The 19,578-nt window shown below is 50.3% G+C and overlaps 1 protein-coding gene across 1 annotated transcript in view; it reads right to left on the bottom strand.

The window, feature by feature from the left end:
- Positions 1–9,948, bottom strand: part of LOC144487841 (nck-associated protein 1-like) — a gene marked incomplete at its 3' end in the record, with an annotated part of 99,588 nt that extends 89,640 nt beyond the window's left edge. Inside the window, exon 1 of the mRNA XM_078205915.1 lies at positions 9,755–9,948. Coding sequence (XP_078062041.1) covers positions 9,755–9,850 — 96 coding nt within the window. The remainder of the gene's footprint in view (positions 1–9,754) is intronic.
- Positions 9,949–19,578: the final 9,630 nt, after the last annotated feature.

Raw genomic sequence — 19,578 nt, forward strand, 5'->3', positions numbered from 1 at the left:
TGGGACACGGGCAGCAGAGTTCTGGATGTCCTCAAGTTTCCAGAGGGTGGAATGTGGTACAGCAGCCGGGAGTGCGTTGGAACAGTCGAGTCTGGAGGTAATGAAGGGACGGATGAGGGTTTCAGCAGCGGATCAGCTGAGACAGGGGTGGAGTCGGGCGGTGTGACTGAGGTGGAAATGGGCGGTCTTTGCGATGGAGTGGATTTGTGGTCAGAAGTTCATCACAGGGTCAAGTGTGACACCAAGATTGTGAAGAGACTGGTTTAGACTGGTTACCATGGAGGGGGATGGAGTGAGGGAATGGAGTTTGGAGCTGGGATTGAAAACAATGCCTTCAGTCTTCCCAATATAGAATTGGAGGGAATTTCCACCCATCCGGCACTGGGTGTGGGATAAGCAGTCGGATCATTTAGCAACAGTTAAAGGAGGAGTGGAGTGAGGTGGTGGGGAGGTGGAGCTGGGTGTGGTCAGTGTACACGGGACAACTAACGCTGCGTTTTCAGATGATGTCACTGAGTGGGCAGCGTGGAGATGAGGAATAGGAGGGTGGGGGGGGGGGGTCCAGGAGAGATCCCGGGGGACACCAGAGGGAACGGTGCAGGAACAGGAAGAGAAGCCATTGCCGGTGATTTTCTGACTGCGATGAGATTGGTAAGAATGGAACCAGGGGAGAGCAGCCCCACCCAGCTGGACAACAGTGGAGAGGGTGCGGGAAGAGGATGGAGCGGTCAAACCGGGTCAAAGGCTGCAGACAGCTGGAGAAGGCCGAGGGGGGAGTTTATCTTCGTCCCGGTCACACAGGACGAAACGTGTGGCTTTGATAAGAACCATTTCGGAATCAGGGGCAGAAACCGGATTGGAGGGATTTAATCATGGAGTTGTGGGAAAGATGGGAACGCATTCGGGAGATGACAACATGGCCAAAGAGTTTGGAAAGGAAAAGGGATTGGAGATGGGGCGGTAGGTTATTAGGATGGAGGGGGAAGGGGGTTATTTTTCTGAGCAGAGCGCTGATGACGGTAGATTTCAAGAGAGAGAAATGGTCGCAATATCGGCGAAGGTAGGGATCCGGAGGGAATGTCGAGTGGGTCAACATTGGAAATAGGATCGAGGGGGATTGAGTGAGTCAGCATTGGGAATAGGATTGAGGGAGATTGAGTGAGTCAACATTGGGAATAGGATCGAGGGAGATTGAGTGAGTCAACATTGGGAATAGGATCGAGGGAGATTGAGTGAGTCAGCATTGGGAATAGGATCGAGGGAGATTGAGTGAGTCAGCATTGGGAATAGGATCGAGGGAGATTGAGTGAGTCAGCATTGGGAATAGGATCGAGGGAGATTGAGTGAGTCAGCATTGGGAATAGGATCGAGGGAGATTGAGTGAGTCAGCATTGGGAATAGGATCGAGGGGGGATTGAGTGAGTCAGCATTGGGAATAGGATCGAGGGGGGATTGAGTGGGTCAGCATTGGGAATAGGATCGAGGGGGGATTGAGAGGGTCAGCATTGGGAATAGGATCGAGGGAGATTGAGTGAGTCAGCATTGGGAATAGGATCGAGTGAGATTGAGTGGGTCAGCATTGGGAATAGGATCGAGGGGGGATTGAGTGGGTCAACATTGGGAATAGGATCGAGGGAGATTGAGTGAGTCAGCATTGGGAATAGGATCGAGGGAGATTGAGTGAGTCAGCATTGGGAATAGGATCGAGGGAGATTGAGTGGGTCAGCATTGGGAATAGGATCGAGGGAGATTGAGTGGGTCAGCATTGGGAATAGGATCGAGGGGGGATTGAGTGAGTCAGCATTGGGAATAGGATCGAGGGAGATTGAGTGAGTCAGCATTGGGAATAGGATCGAGGGAGATTGAGTGAGTCAGCATTGGGAATAGGATCGAGGGAGATTGAGTGGGTCAGCATTGGGAATAGGATCGAGGGGGGATTGAGTGGGTCAGCATTGGGAATAGGATCGAGGGAGATTGAGTGAGTCAGCATTGGGAATAGGATCGAGGGGGGATTGAGTGGGTCAACATTGGGAATAGGATCGAGGGAGATTGAGTGAGTCAGCATTGGGAATAGGATCGAGGGAGATTGAGTGAGTTAGCATTGGGAATAGGATCGAGGGGGATTGAGTGAGTCAGCATTGGGAATAGGATCGAGGGGGGATTGAGTGGGTCAGCATTGGGAATAGGATCGAGGGAGATTGAGTGGGTCAGCATTGGGAATAGGATCGAGGGATTGAGTGGGTCAGCATTGGGAATAGGATTGAGGGAGATTGAGTGAGTCAGCATTGGGAATAGGATCGAGGGAGATTGAGTGAGTCAACATTGGGAATAGGATCGAGGGAGATTGAGTGAGTCAGCATTGGGAATAGGATCGAGGGAGATTGAGTGAGTCAGCATTGGGAATAGGATCGAGGGAGATTGAGTGAGTCAGCATTGGGAATAGGATCGAGGGGGGATTGAGTGAGTCAGCATTGGGAATAGGATCGAGGGAGATTGAGTGAGTCGGGATTGGGAATAGGATCGAAGGGGGATTGAGTGGGTCAGTATTGGGAATAGGATAGAAGGAGATTGAGTGAGTCAGCATTGGGAATAGGATCGATGTGGGATTGAGTGGGTCAACACTGGGAATAGGATCGAGGGGGGATTGAGTGGGTCAGCATTGGGAATAGGATCGATGCAGATTGAGTGGGTCAGCATTGGGAATAGGATCGAGGGAGATTGAGTGGGTCAGCATTGGGAATAGGATCGAGGGGAGATGGAGTGGGTCAGCATTGGGAATAGGATCGAGGGAGATTGAGTGAGTCAGCATTGGGAATAGGATCGAGGGGAGATGGAGTGGGTCAGCATTGGGAATAGGATCGAGGGGAGATTGAGTGAGTCAGCATTGGGAATAGGATCGAGGGGGGATTGAGTGAGTAAGCATTAGAACATAGAACATAGAAAGCCACAGCACAAACAGGCCCTTCGGCCCACAAGTTGCGCTGATCATATCCCTACCTCTAGGCCTATCTATAGCCCTCAATCCCATTAAATCCCATGTACTCATCCAGAAGTCTCTTAAAAGACCCCAACGAGTTTGCCTCCACCACCACCGACGTCAGCCGATTCCACTCACCCACCACCCTCTGAGTGAAAAACTTACCCCTGACATCCCCCCTGTACCTACCCCCCAGCACCTTAAACCTGTGTCCTCTCGTAGCAACCATTTCAGCCCTTGGAAATAGCCTCTGAGAGTCTACCCTATCCAGACCTCTCAACATCTTGTAAACCTCTATCAGGTCACCTCTCATCCTTCGTCTCTCCAGGGAGAAGAGACCAAGCTCCCTCAACCTATCCTCATAAGGCATGCCTCCCAATCCAGGCAACATCCTTGTAAATCTCCTCTGCACCCTTTCAATGGCTTCAACATCTTTCCTGTAATGAGGTGACCAGAACTGCACGCAGTACTCCAAGTGGGGTCTAACCAGGGTCCTATAAAGCTGCAGCATTATCTCCCGACTCCTAAACTCAATCCCTCGATTAATGAAGGCTAGTACGCCGTACGCCTTCTTGACCGCATCCTCCACCTGCGAGGCCGATTTAAGAGTCCTATGGACCCGGACCCCAAGGTCCTTCTGATCCTCTACACTGCTAAGAATGGTACCCTTCATATTATACTGCTGCTTCATCCCATTGGATCTGCCAAAATGGATCACTACACACTTATCCGGGTTGAAGTCCATCTGCCACTTCTCCGCCCAGTCTTGCATTCTATCCATGTCTCGCTGCAACTTCTGACATCCCTCCAAACTAGGAATAGGAATAGGATCGAGGGAGATTGAGTGAGTCGGGATTGGGAATAGGATCGAGGGAGATTGAGTGGGTCAGTATTGGGAATAGGATCGAGGGGGGATTGAGTGAGTCAGCATTAGGAATAGGATCGAGGGGAGATTGAGAGGGTCAGCATTGGGAATAGGATCGTGGGAGATTGAGTGAGTTTGCATTGGGAATAGGATCGAGGGAGATTGAGTGAGTCAGCATTGGGAATAGGATCGAGGGGGATTGAGTGAGTCAGCATTGGGAACAGCATTGAGGGAGATTGACTGAGTCGCGATTGGGAATAGGATCGAGGGAGATTGAGTGAGTCAGCATTGGGAATAGAATCATAGAAATCATAGAAACCCCACAGTGCAGAAGGAGGCCATTCGGCCCATCGAGTCTGCACCGACCACAATCCCACCCAGGCCCTACCCCCACATATTTACCCGCTAATCCCTCTAACCTACGCATCTCAGGGGCAATTTTAACCTGGCCAATCAACCTAACCCGCACATCTTTGGACTGTGGGAGGAAACCGGAGCACCCGGAGGAAACCCACGCAAACACGAGGAGAATGTGCAAACTCCACACAGACAGTGACCCGAGCCGGGAATCGAACCTGGGACCCTGGAGCTGTGAAGCAGCAGTGCTAACCACTGTGCTACCGTGCCGATAGGATCGAGGGGGAATTGAGTGAGTCAGCATTGGGAATAGGATCGAGGGGAGATTGAGTGGGTCAGCATTGGGAATAGGATCGAGGTGGATTGAGTGAGTCAGCATTGGGAATAGGATCGAGGGGGATTGAGTGAGTCAGCATTGGGAATAGAATCGAGGGGGATTGAGTGAGTCAGCATTGGGAATAGGATCGAGGGGATTGAGTGGGTCAGCATTGGGAATAGGATCGAGGGAGATTGAGTGAGTCAGCATTGGGAATAGGATCGAGGGGGATTGAGTGATTCAGCATTGGGAATAGGATCGAGGGAGATTGAGTGGGTCAGCATTGGGAATAGGATCGAGGGAGATTGAGTGGGTCAGCATTGGGAATAGGATCGTGGGAAATTGAGTGTGTCAGCATTGGGAATAGGATCGAGGGGGGATTGAGTGATTTGGGTTTGGGAATAGGATCGAGGGAGATTGAGTGGGTCAGCATTGGGAATAGGATCGAGGTGGGATTGAGTGAGTCAGCATTGGGAATAGGATCGAGGGAGATTGAGTGAGTCGGGATTGGGAATAGGATCGAGGGGTGATTGAGTGAGTCAGCATTGGGAATCGGATCGAGGGAGGATTGAATGAGTCAGCATTGGGAATGGGATCGAGGGAGATTGAGGGAGTCAGCATTGGGAATAGGATCGAGGGGAGATTGAGTGAGTCAGCATTGGGAATAGGATCGAGGGAGATTGAGTGAGTCACCATTGGGAATAGGATCGAGGGAAGATTGAGTGGGTCATCATTGGGAATAGTATCGAGGGAGATTGAGTGAGTCAGCACTGGGAATAGGATCGAGGGAGATTGAGTGAGTCGGGATTGGGAATAGGATCGAGGGAGATTGAGTGGGTCAGCATTGGGAATAGGATCGAGGGGGGATTGAGTGATTCAGCATTGGGAATAGGATCGAGGGGAGATTGAGAGGGTCAGCATTGGGAATAGGATCGAGGGAGATTGAGTGAGTTTGCATTGGGAATAGGATCGAGGGGGGATTGAGTGAGTCAGCATAGGGAATAGGATCGAGGGGGGATTGAGTGGGTCAGCATTGGGAATAGGATCGAGGGAGATTGAGTGAGATGGCATTGGGAATAGGATCGAGGGAGATTGAGTGAGTCAGCATTGGGAATACGATCGAGGGGGATTGAGTGAGTCGGGATTGGGAATAGGATCGAGGGGCATTGAGTGAGTCAGCATTGGGAATAGGATCGAGGGAGATTGACTGAGTCGCGATTGGGAATAGGATCGAGGGAGATTGAGTAGGTCAGCATTGGGAATAGGATCGAGGGAGATTGAGTGGGTCAGCATTGGGAATCGGATCGAGGGAGATTGAGTGAGTCAGCATTGGGAATAGGATCGAGGGGGATTGAGTGGGTCAACATTGGGAATAGGATCAAGGGGGATTGAGTGAGTCGGGATTGGGAATAGGATCGAGGGGGGATTGAGTGAATCAGCATTGGGAATAGGATCGAGGGAGATTGAGTGAGTCAACATTGGGAATAGGATCAAGGCAGATTGAGTGAGTCAGCATTGGGAATAGGATCGAGGGAGATTGAGTGAGTCAACATTGGGAATAGGATCGAGGGGGGATTGAGTGGGTCAGCATTGGGAATAGGATCAAGGGGGGATTGAGTGAGTCAGCATTGGGAATAGGATCGAGGGGGATTGAGTGAGTCGGGATTGGGAATAGGATCGAGGGAGTTTGACTGAGTCGCGATTGGGAATAGGATCGAGGGAGATTGAGTGAGTCAGCATTGGGAATCGGATCGAGGGAGATTGAGTGGGTCAGCATTGGGAATAGGATCGAGGGATTGAGTGGGTCAGCATTGGGAATAGGATCGAGGGATTGAGTGGGTCAGCATTGGGAATAGGATCGAGGGATTGAGTGAGTCAGCATTGGGAATAGGATCGAGGGGGAATTGAGTGGGTCAGCATTGGGAATAGGATCGAGGGAGATTGAGTCGGTCAGCATTGGGAATAGGATCGAGGGAGGATTGAGTGAGTCAGCATTGGGAATAGGATCGAGGTGGGATTGAGTAGGTCAACATTGGGAATAGGATCGAGGAGGATTGAGTGAGTCAGCATTGGGAATGGGATCGAGGGAGGATTGAGTGAGTCAGCATTGGGAATGGGATCGAGGAATTCAGTGAGTCAGCATTGGGAATAGGATCGAGGGGAGATTGAGTGGGTCAGCATTGGGAATAGGATCGAGGGGGGATTGAGTGAGTCAGCATTGGGAATAGGATCGAGGGGGATTGAGTGAGTCAGCATTGGGAATAGGATCGAGGGGGATTGAGTGAGTCAGCATTGGGAATAGGATCGAGGGGGGATTGAGTGAGTCAGCATTGTGAATCGGATCGAGGGAGATTGAGTGAGTCAGCATTGGGAATAGGATCGAGGGAGATTGAGTGAGTCAGCATTGGGAATAGGATCGAGGGGGGATTGAGTGGGTCAGCATTGGGAATCGGAGTGAGGGGGGATGTGATGTGTGTCATGGAGGAGGTGAGCTTAGGGATGGTGCGAGGGGAGATCGGAGAGCAGCTGGAGACAGATCTGGGTTCAGGGCCTGAATTGTGGGGTAGTATCCAAGGAAGTTTGGCCAGGTGGGCGAGTGGGAAGGAGGATCCCCACATCGACAGCTGATCAGATTGCCTTATTCTCAGTGACGGTATGGGTTTGCAAGTGTTGGCTTCAGTGAGGCTGGAAGGAAATCACAGAATCCCACAGTGCAGCAGAGACCCTTCGGCCCATCGAGTCTGCACCGATGCATCAAAGGCCCCGACCTGTCCACCTCATCCCATCTGCCAGCACTTGGTCCATAGCCCTGAATGTTATGATGTGCCAAGTGCTCATCCAGATACTTTTTAAAGGATGTGAGGCATCCCGCCTCCACCACCCTCCCAGGCAGCGCATTCCACACCCTCACCACCCTCTGGGTAAAAAGGTTTTTCCTCACATGCCCCCTAAACCTCCCACCCCTCACCTTGAACCTGTGTCCCCTCGTGACTGACCCTTCAACTCAGGGGAACAGCTGCTCCTTGTCCATCCTGTCCATGTCCCTCATAATCTTGTACCCCTCGATCAGGTCGCCCCTCAGTCTTCTCTGCTCCAATGAAAACAACCCAAGCCTATCCAACCTCTCTTCATAACTTAAATGTTCCATCCCAGGCAGCATCCTGGTGAATCTCCTCTGCACCCCCTCGGTGACTCGGCCAATGTTGTCTACCTGATACGCTGCAAGAAAGGATGTCCCGAGGCATGGTACATTGGGGAGACCATGCAGACGCTATGACAACGGATGAATGGACACCGCTCGACAATCACCAGGCAGGAGTGTTCCCTTCCTGTTGGGGAACACTTCAGCAGTCACGGGCATTCAGCCTCTGATCTTCGGGTTAGCGTTCTCCAAGATGGCCTTCACGACACACGACAGCGCAGAGTCGCTGAGCAGAAATTGATAGCCAAGTTCCGCACACATGAGGACGGCCTCAACCGGGATCTTGGGTTCATGTCACACTATCTGTAACCCCCACGACTTGCCTGGGCTTGCAAAATCTCACTAACCGTCCTGTCTGGAGACAATACACACCTCTTTAACCTGTGCTTAACCCTCTCTCCACTCACATTGTCTGTACCTTTCAGACTTGATTACCTGTAAAGACTCGCATTCCAACCATTATCCTGTAATTGAGTTTGTGTCTTTATATGCCCTGTTTGTGAACAGAACTCCCACTTACCTGATGAAGGGGCAGCGCTCTGAAAGCTCGTGCTACCAAATAAACCTGTTGGACTTTAACCTGGTGTTGTGAGGCTACTTACTGTCCCCTCCAGTGCAATCCTTCCTATAATGTGGTGACCAGAACTGCACACAGTGCTCCAGCTGTGGCCTCACCAAAGTTCTATACAACTCCAACATGACCTCCCTGCTTTTATAATCTACGCCTCGATTGATAAAGGCAAATGTCCCATCTGCCTTTTTCACCACTCTACTAACCTGCCCTTCCTCCTTCAGAGGTCTGTGGACAAACACGCCAAGGTCCCTTTGTTCCACAGAACTTCCTAGTGTCTGGAGATAGTACATTGAACATTACAGCACAGTACAGGCCCTTCGGCCCTCGATGTTGCGCCGACCAGTGAAACCAATCTAAAGCCCCTCTAATCTACACCATTCCAATATCATCCATATGTTTATCCAATAACCATTTGAATGCTCTTAATGTTGACGAGTCCACCACTGCTGCAGGCAGGGCATTCCACGCCCTTACTACTCTCTGAGTAAAGAACCTACCTCTAACATCTGTCCTATATCTCTCACCCCTCAATTTAAAGCTATGTCCCCTCGTGCTAGCCATCACCATCCGAGGAAAAAGGCTCTCACTATCCACCCTATCTAATCCTCTTGTATGCCTCTATTAAGTCACCTCTTAACCTTCTTCTCTCTAACGAAAACAACCTCAAGCCCCTCAGCCTTTCCTCATACGATTTTCCCACCATACCAGGCAACATCCTGGTAAATCTCCTCTGCACCCTTTCCAACACTTCCACATCTTTCCTATAATACGGCGACCAGAACTGTACGCAATACTCCAAATGCGGCCGCACCAGAGTTTTGTACAGTTGCAGCATGACCTCCTGGCTCCGAAACTCAATCCCTCTACCAATAAAAGCTAACACACCGTACGCCTTCTTAACAACCCTATCAACCTGGGTGCCAACTTTCAGGGATCTATGCACATGGACACCCAGATCCCTCTGTTCATCCACACTACCAAGTATCTTACCATTAGCCCAGTACTCTGTATTCCTGTTACTCCTTCCAAAGTGAATCACCTCACACTTTTCCGCATTAAACTCCATTTGCCACCTCTCAGCCCAGCTCTGCAGCTTATCTATGTCCCTCTGTAGCCTGCCACTTCCCTCTGCACTGTCCACAACAGATGGGCGAGTGTTTCACAGAGATAGTTTGCAGTTGTGAGGGAAGACGGTTCCATCTTTTACAGACGATCTTGAAAATCGTTCCCCTCGTCTGCAGAAATGTCACCCTTTCAGCCTGAATCTGGGCTGCAGTCACTGCGAGGCTGTCATATCCTTCCTGGGGTGCTAAAAATGTCCACAATCATCTGCAGTTTTTCACTGTCCGACTTTTAGCGCGGGGAAGCTGATTGCTTGCGACTGGCGTGTGGTTTCAGCTACGCTTGGGTTGAAAATAGGGGAACTGCGACTCAGCCATCTTTCCTGAGGCAGAGACACTTACCTTCTTGATGTTGTACATTCGAACGAGAATCCCTCTGCCTCGGTCGTTCAGGATCGAAAGCTTCTCGGCAAACTTGAGCTGCAATGTTTGGGCCATGTTGCAGCTTCGAGTGTACGGTGGGCCAGACCCAGAGGAAGCACAGCTGGGAGCGGCTCGAGACAACCTCTGGCAACACGGCCTGCTGAGCCAGACCCGGGACCCCGCCTCCGCCCCGCACTCATTGGTGGAGCCGATGGACGTCGCAAGCAGGCGAGAGGCAGTTTACCACTTCCTATTGGTTTACCCCGGCCTCCCCGCCCCACCCCCGAGCAGCCTTCCGTCCACAGCCAACACGCCTTGAAAAACCACTTCCTGCCGTTCCAAAATACCTCAGCCATGAGCCGCCATCTTGCAGCCGTCACCGAAACAGCAACGCTCCAAATGCAATAGTCATAACCATAGCAGCCCAGGCCCTAAAATAGAACTCCCCAACTCCCACCCCCGCCCCTCCCCAACTGCCAGGATCCACCTCAGCCCCAAGCTGCCACACCATGCACCTGAGACAGCAAGGCAGTGCCACGCCCGCCTTCTGCCAGCTAGCCTGAAGGAACAACATCCCGGGACGGTGGGCAGGACGTACCCTCACATTAAGACGAAGGCTAAGGAAATTTGGCATGTCAGCTACGACTCTCACCGACTTTTACAGATGCACCATAGAAAGCATTCTTTCTGGTTGTATCACAGCTTGGTCTGGCTCCTGCTCTGCCCAAGACCGCAAGGAACTACAAAAGGTCGTGAATCAGAGAAATCATAGAAACCTTACAGTGCAGAAAGAGGCCATTCGGCCCATCAAGTCTGCACCGACCACAATCCCACCCAGGCCCTACCCCCATATCGCTACATATTTTACCCACTAATCCCTCTAACCTACACATCTCAGGACACTAAGGGGCAATTTAATCATGGCCAATCAACCTAACCCGCACATCTTTGGACTGTGGGAGGAAACCGGAGCACCCGGAGGAAACCCACGCAGGCACGAGGAGAATGTGCAAACCCCGCACAGACAGTGACCCAAGCCGGGAATCGAACCCGGGTCCCTGGAGCTGTGAAGCAGCAGTGCTAGCCACTGTAGCCCAATCCATCACGCAAACCAGCCTCCCATCCATCGACTCCGTCTACACTTCCCGCTGCCTCGGAAAAGCAGCCAGCATAATTAAGGACCCCACGCACCCCGGACATTCTCTCTTCCACCTTCTTCCGTCGGGAAAAAGATACAAAAGTCTGAGGTGACGTATCAACCGACTCAAGAACAGCTTCTTCCCTGCTGCCATCAGACTTTTGAATGGACCTACCATATATTAAGTTGATCTTTCGCTACACCCTAGCTATGACTGTAACACTACATTCTGCACCCTCTCCTTTCCTTCTCCCCTATGTACTCTATGAACGGTATGCTTTGTCTGTATAGCGCGCAAGAAACAATACTTTTCACTGTATCCCAATACATGTGACAATAATAAATCAAATCAACTATTAAGCTGATCTTTCTCTACACCCTATCTGTAACTGTGACACTATATTCTGCACCCTCTCCTTTCCTTCTCCCCTCAGTACTCTATGAACGGTATGCTTTGTCTGTATAAGGCGCAAGAAACAATACTTTTCACTGTATCCCAATACATGGGACAATAATAAATCAAATCAATCATCTCTTTACAAAATCGGAAAAAACCTCCCAAAGAGCTATTAAAAATTCCCATGCGTGCTCCAGCAAGATCTGTCAGTGACCATTCGGTCCATTGCACCTGTGCTGCCTCTTTGTACAAGCTATCCAATGAGAAACATTACCCTGCCCTTCCTCACACACACAACCCCCCCCCCCCCCCCCCGCTGCCACCGCCGCCCCTCGTATTGCTTTAACCTGTAAATAAATGAGTCTGGGAAAGGGTGTGTTGATAGTTTGAGTCATGTTGAGATCAAAAAGGAGGTGGTATTGGGGTTCTTGAGAAACATTAAGATAGACAAGTCCCCAGGGCCTGATGGGATATACCCCAGAATACTGAGAGAGGCAAGGGAGGAAATTGCTGGGGCCTTGAGAGAAATCTTTGTATCCTCACTGGCTACAGGGGAGGTCCCAGAGGATTGGAGAATAGCCAATGTTGTTCCTTTGTTTAAGAAGGGTAGCAAGAATAATCCAGGTAATTACAGGCTGGTGAGCCTTACATCAGTGGTAGGGAAATTATTGGAGAGGATTCTTCGAGACAGGATTTACTCCCACTTGGAAATAAGTGGACGTATTAGCGAGGGGTAACATGGTTTTGTGAAGGGGAGGTCGTGTCTCATTAACTTGATCGAGTTTTTCGAGGAAGTGACGAAGATGATTGATGAGGGTAGGGCAGTGGATGTTGTCTACATGGACTTCAGTAAGGCCTTTGACAAGGTCCCTCATGGCAGACTGGTGCAGAGGGTGAAGTCGCATGGGATCAGAGGTGAGCTGGCAAGGTGGATACAAAACTGGCTCGGTCATAGAAGTGGAGATGCCGGCGTTGGACTGGGGTAAACACAGTAAGAAGTTTAACAACACCAGGTTAAAGTCCAACAGGTTTATTTGGTAGCAAAAGCCACACAAGCTTTCGGAGCTGCAAGCCCCTTCTTCAGGTGAGTGGGAATTCTGTTCACAAACAGAACTTATAAAGACACAGACTCAATTTACATGAATAATGGTTGGAATGCGAATACTTACAACTAATCCAGTCTTTAAGAAACAAAACAATGGGAGTGGAGAGAGCATCAAGACAGGCTAAAAAGATGTGTATTGTCTCCAGACAAGACAGCCAGTGAAACTCTGCAGGTCCACGCAACTGTGGGAGTTACAAATAGTGTGACATAAACCCAATATCCCGGTTGAGGCCGTCCTTGTGTGTGCGGAACTTGGCTATCAGTTTCTGCTCAGCGACTCTGCGCTGTCGTGTGTCGCGAAGGCCGCCTTGGAGAACGCTTACCCGAATATCAGAGGCCGAATGCCCGTGACCGCTGAAGTGCTCCCCAACAGGAAGAGAACAGTCTTGCCTGGTGATTGTCGAGCGGTGTTCATTCATCCGTTGTCGCAGCGTCTGCATAGTTTCCCCAATGTACCATGCCTCGGGACATCCTTTCTTGCAGCGTATCAGGTAGACAACGTTGGCCGAGTTGCAAGAGTATGTACCGTGTACCTGGTGGATGGTGTTCTCACGTGAGATGATGGCATCTGTGTCGATGATCCGGCACGTCTTGCAGAGGTTGCTGTGGCAGGGTTGTGTGGTGTCTTGGTCACTGTTCTCCTGAAGGCTGGGTAGTTTGCTGCGGACAATGGTCTGTTTGAGGTTGTGCGGTTGTTTGAAGGCAAGAAGTGGGGGTGTGGGGATGGCCTTGGCGAGATGTTCGTCTTCATTGATGAAGACGAACATCTCGCCAAGGCCATCCCCACACCCCCACTTCTTGCCTTCAAACAACCGCACAACCTCAAACAGACCATTGTCCGCAGCAAACTACCCAGCCTTCAGGGAACAGTGACCAAGACACCACACAACCCTGCCACAGCAACCTCTGCAAGACGTGCCGGATCATCGACACAGATGCCATCATCTCACGTGAGAACACCATCCACCAGGTACACGGTACATACTCTTGCAACTCGGCCAACGTTGTCTACCTGATACGCTGCAAGAAAGGATGTCCCGATGCATGGTACATTGGGGAAACTATGCAGACGCTGCGACAACGGATGAATGAACAACGCTCGACAATCACCAGGCAAGACTGTTCTCTTCCTGTTGGGGAGCACTTCAGCGGTCACGGGCATTCGGCCTCTGATATTCGGGTAAGCGTTCTCCAAGGCGGCCTTCGCGACACGCGACAGCGCAGAGTCGCTGAGCAGAAACTGATAGCCAAGTTCCGCACACACAAGGACGGCCTCAACCGGGATATTGGGTTTATGTCACACTATTTGTAACTCCCACAGTTGCGTGGACCTGCAGAGTTTCACTGGCTGTCTTGTCTGGAGACAATACACATCTTTTTAGCCTGTCTTGATGCTCTCTCCACTCCCATTGTTTTGTTTCTTAAAGACTGGATTAGTTGTAAGTATTCGCATTCCAACCATTATTCATGTAAATTGAGTCTGTGTCTTTATAAGTTCTGTTTGTGAACAGAATTCCCACTCACCTGAAGAAGGGGCTCAGAGCCTCGAAAGCTTGTGTGGCTTTTGCTACCAAATAAACCTGTTGGACTTTAACCTGGTGTTGTTAAACTTCTTACTCAGTCATAGAAGACAGAGGGTAGCAGTGGAAGGGTGCGTTTCTGAATGGAGGGCTGTGACAAGTGGCGTTTCTCAGGGATCAGTGCTGGGACCTTTGCTGTTTGTAACATATATAAATGACTTGGACTACTGTATATTTCCTATCTAATACAGATAGGAAATATGCAGTAAATGGCAGAACCCTTATTGATAGGCAGAGGGATCTGGGTGTACAGGTATACAGGTCACTGAAAGTGGCAATGCAGGTGGAGAAGGTAGTCAAGAAGGCATACGGCATGCTTGCCTTCATCGATCGGGGCATGGAGTTTAAAAATTGACAAGTCATGTTGCAGCTTTACAGAACCTTAGTTAGGCCGCACTTGGAATATAGTGTTCAATTCTGGTCGCCACACTACCAGAAGGATGTGGAGGCTTTGGAGAGGGTACAGAAAAGATTTACCAGGATGTTGCCTGGTATGGAGGGCATTAGCTATGAGGAGAGGTTGGAGAAACTTGGTTTGTCCAACTTGAACGACGGAGGTTGAGGGGCGACCTGATAGAAGTCTACAAGATTATGAGAGGCATGGACAGAGTGGATAGTCAGAAGCTTTTTCCCAGGGTGGAAGAGTCAATTACTAGGGGGCACAGGTTTAAGGTGCGAGGGGCAAGGTTTAAAGGAGATGTACGAGGCAGATTTTTTACACAGAGGGTGGTGGGTGGGGAACTCGCTGCCGGGGGAGGTAGTGGAAGCAGATACAACAGTGAGTTTTAAGGGGCATTTGGACAAGTACATGAATAGGATGGGAATAGAAGGATATGGTCCCTGGAAGGGTAGGGGGTTTTAGTTCAGTCAGGCAGCATGGTCGGTGCAGGCTTGGAGGGCTGAAGGGCCTGTTCCTGTGCTGTAATTTTCTTTGTTCTTAGTTAATAACCTCTATCTATTCTCTCCTGTATCCTGATAACCTCTGCGTAGCACAGTGGTTAGCACTGCTGCCTCACAGTGTCAGGGACCCGGGTTCGATTCCCGGCCTTCGGTCGCTCTCTGTGTGGAGTCTGCACGTTCTCCCCGTGTCTGCATGGGTTTCCTCCCACAGTCCGAAAGATGTGTAGGTTCGATGGATTGGCCATGCTAAATTGCCCCTTAGTGTCCAAAGACGTGTAGGTTAGGTGGATTGGCCATGCTAAATTCTCCCTCAGTGTACCCGAACAGGCACTGGAGTGTGGCGAATCGGGGATTTTCACAGTAATCTATTAACTAATTCGCATAATCAAGAACCCCACGCACCCCGGACATTCTCTCTTCCACCTTCTTCCGTCGGGAAAAAGATACAAAAGTCTGAGGTCACGTACCAACCAACTCAAGAACAGCTTCTTCCCTGCTGCTGTCAGACTTTTGAATGGACCTACGATATATTAAGCTGATCTTTCTCTACACCCTAGCTATGACTGTAACACTATATCCTGCACCCACCCTCTCCTTTCTTTCTCCCCTATGTACTCTATGAACGGTATGCTTTGTCTGTATAGTGCGCAAGAAACAATACTTTTCACTGTATCCCAATACATGTGACAATAATAAATCAAATATTAAATAACTTCATTGCGGTGTTAATGCAAGCCTACTTGTGACACAAATAAATATATAAGGAAATAACTAGTGAATCTGAGTACCTTCATACACAAATATAATCAATTAACCAAGCTAAATAATCACTCATGGATTTCAACTCATTACCAGGATCTTACAGGTTGGGGGAAAACTCAGGAAACCTGATTGGAGAGAAGGCAATGGCCTTGTGGTATTATCGCTAGACTATTAAGCCCGAAACCCAGCTAATGTTCTGGGGACCCGGGTTCGAATCCCGCCACGGCAGATGGTGGAATTTGAATTCAATGAAAAAAAAAATCTGGAATTAAGAATCTACTGATGACCCATTGTCGGAAAAACCCATCTGGTTCCTTTAGGGAAGGAAATCTGCCGTCCTTACCCGATCTGGCCTACATGTGACTCCAGAGCCACAGAAATGTGGTTGACTCTCAACTGCCTTCGGGGAACTAGGGATGGGCTGATGTGGAGATGCCGGCGTTGGACTGGGGTAAACACAGTAAGAAGTTTAACAACGCCAGGTTAAAGTCCAACAGGTTTATTTGGTAGCAAACGCCACACAAGCTTTCGCAGCCCCAAGCCCCTTCTTCAGGTGAGTGGAGAGGAAGGGACTTGGGGCTGAAGAAGGGGCTTGGGGCTCCGAAAGCTTGTGTGGCTTTTGCTACCAAATAAACCTGTTGGACTTTAACCTGGCGTTGTTAAACTTCTTACAATAAATGCTGGCCCAGCCAGCGTCACCCATGTCCCACAAATCAATACAAAACTCTGAAACTGATCCACACTGGTGCTCCGTATCAAGGCATGCAAGACCATTTCCAGCCAATTCCGGAGTTTTCCTGGTTTTTCCTTCTGGGATTTAGAAACTGGACGATGAACCAGCACTGTCCTCCCAGCTGACTGAGTAAGATGCAAGCCGATTGTGTCAGCCTGTCAGTTTTAGATGCTTCAGACCTCATTGGGGCAGTACAGGCCTGTATCTGGAGTTTAACGTGGTCACGTGACCCATTCAGGAGGCAATGGGGGAGAGGGAACGGGGTGGGAAGGATCAGGATAAATACAGGATACAAGAATATCCATAAAAATGCAGTGATTTGATAACTCCCACAGGACCATGAGGCTTAATTTTACTTCACACCTGACAGATCTGCTACTCTTGCTCTTCGCCGACGCTCCAATTCCCTCCAATTCAATATTGGGAAGACTGAAGGCATTGTTTTCAATCCCAGCTCCAAACTCCATTCCCTAACTCCATCCGTCTCTATGGTAACCAGTCTAAACCAGTCTCTTCACAATCTTGGTGTCACACTTGACCCTGTGATGAACTTCTGACCACAAATCCACTCCATCGCGAAGACCGCCCATTTCCACCTCAGTCACATCGCCCGACTCCACCCCTGTCTCAGCTGATCCGCTGCTGAAACCCTCATCCGTCCCTTCATTACCTCCAGACTCGACTGTTCCAACGCACTCCCGGCTGCTGTACCACATTCCACCCTCTGGAAACTTGAGGACATCCAGAACTCTGCTGCCCATGTCCCAACTCACCCCAAATCCCGTTCCCCCCCCGCACCTCACCCTGTGCCCGCTGACCCACACTGGCTCCTGGCCAATCAACATCTCGATTATAAAATTCACATTTTCAATTCCCTCCATCTCCTCACCCCCTCCCTATCTCTGTAACCTCCCCCAGCCCCTACACCCCTCCCTATCACTGTAACCTCCTCCAGCCCCTACACCCCTCCCTATCTCTGTAACCTCCTCCAGCCCCCTACACCCCTCCCTATCTCTGTAACCTCCTCCAGCCCCTACACCCCTCCCTAGCTCTGTAACCTCCTCCAGCCCCTACACCCCTCCCTATCTCTGTAACCTCCTCCAGCCCCTACACCCCTCCCTATCTCTGTAACCTCCTCCAGCCCCTACACCCCTCCCTATCTCTGTAACCTCCTCCAGCCCCTACACCCCTCCCTATCTCTGTAACCTCCTCCAGCCCCTACACCCCTCCCTATCTCTGTAACCTCCTCCAGCCCCTACACCCCCTCTCTATCTCTGTAACCACCTCCAGCCCCCTACACCCCCTCCCTATCTCTGTAACCTCCTCCAGCCCCTACACTCCCTCCCTATCTCTCTAACCTCCTCCAGCCCCTACACTCCTCCCTATCTCTGTAACCGCCTCCAGTCCCTACAACCCCTCCCTATCTCTGTAACCTCCTCCAGCCCCTACACCCCTCCTATCTCTGTAACCTCCTCCAGCCCCTACACCCCTCCCTATCTCTGTAACTTCCTCCAGCCCCTAGACCCCCCTATCTCTGTAACCTCCTCCAGACCCTACACCCCCTCCCTATCTCTGTAACCTCCTCCAACCCCTACAACCCTCCTTTTCTTAGTAACCTCCTCCAGCCCCTACAACCCTCTTTTTCTCTGTAACCTCCTCCAGCCCCACAACCCTCCCTATCTCTGTAACCTCCTCCAGGTCCTACACGCCTCCCTATCCCTGTAACCTCCTCCAGCCCCTACACTCTCTCCCTATCACTGTAACCTCCTCCAGCCCCTACACCCCCTCCCTATCTCTCTAACCTCTTTCAGCTCCCTACACCCCTCCCTATCTCTGTAACCTCCTCCAGCCCCTACACCCCCTCCCTATCTCTGTAACCCCCTCCAGCCACCTACACCCCTCCCTATCTCTGTAACCTCCTCCAGCCCCCGACACCCCTCCCTATCTCTGTAACCTCCTCCAGCCCCCGACACCCCTCCCTATCTCTGTAACCTCCTCCAGCCCCTACAACCCTCTTTTTCTCTGTAACCTCCTCCAGCCCCACAACCCTCCCTATCTCTGTAACCTCCTCCAGGTCCTACACGCCTCCCTATCCCTGTAACCTCCTCCAGCCCCTACACTCCCTCCCTATCTCTGTAACCTCCTCCAGCCCCCTACACCCCCTCCCTATCTCTGTAACCTCCTCCAGCCCCCTACACCTGCTCCCTATCTCTGTAACCTCCTCCAGCCCCTACAACCCTCGTTTTCTTAGTAACCTCCTCCAGCCCCTACACCCCCTCCCTATCTCTGTAACCTCCTCCAGCCCCTACACCCCCTCCCTATCTCTGTAACCTCCTCCAGCTCCCTACACCCCCTCCCTATCTCTGTAACCTCCTACACCCCTGCCTTCAGCTATCTGGGCCCCAATTCCCTCTGTGTTAAGAGACACTCGAGAACCTATCTATTCAACCAAGCTTTTGGTCAGCTGACCTAATACGTATGGTACACCATTGTACTTTGTGTTATAATGATCCAGTGAAGGGTATTGGGGCGAAGCAATAGTTTAAAAGTGCGAAAATAAGTCTCTAGTGCACCACTTGTCTTGGTTCCCCCATTGTTAGTTTAGTCACCCAAATAAGCATCCCCCATCACAAGCTCCAAACAAAGGTTCCAGGACCCCCAGCCACTTGTGATTGGACAACATGACTAAGCAGGTCATCGAATATGGAAATCCCTGTGCCATCATTAGAGAAGGATTTAAGAATGGGGGAGGGGACTATCAGTAGAAGCTTATCTTATCTGTGTGATAGCTGAAGGGACAGTCTGTATTTTGGGCTTCAAGGAGTCAGTCAGGATAGTTTTAATCAGAACAGTTCAGACAAGGTATGGATTTTGAAGACCTTTAAACTCCCTTTTTTGGCGGTCTGTGTTTTTTTATCTCTATTTTGTGCTATGCTTGATTTCTTCTTGATGAAATAAGTCTGATTTTAAGTTTGATTTGATTTATTATTGTCACATGTATTGGGACACAGTGAAAAGTAGTGTTTCTTGCGCGCTATACAGACAAAGCATACCATTCATAGACTACATAGGGGAGAAGGAAAGGAGAGGGTGCAGAATGTAGTGTTACAGTCATAGCTAGGGTGTAGAGAAAGATCAGCTTAATATTTGATTTATTATTGTCACATGTATTGGGATACAGTGAAAAG

Source organism: Mustelus asterias, unplaced genomic scaffold (genome assembly GCF_964213995.1).
Source record: "Mustelus asterias unplaced genomic scaffold, sMusAst1.hap1.1 HAP1_SCAFFOLD_1085, whole genome shotgun sequence".
NCBI classification, from domain to species: domain Eukaryota; kingdom Metazoa; phylum Chordata; class Chondrichthyes; order Carcharhiniformes; family Triakidae; genus Mustelus; species Mustelus asterias.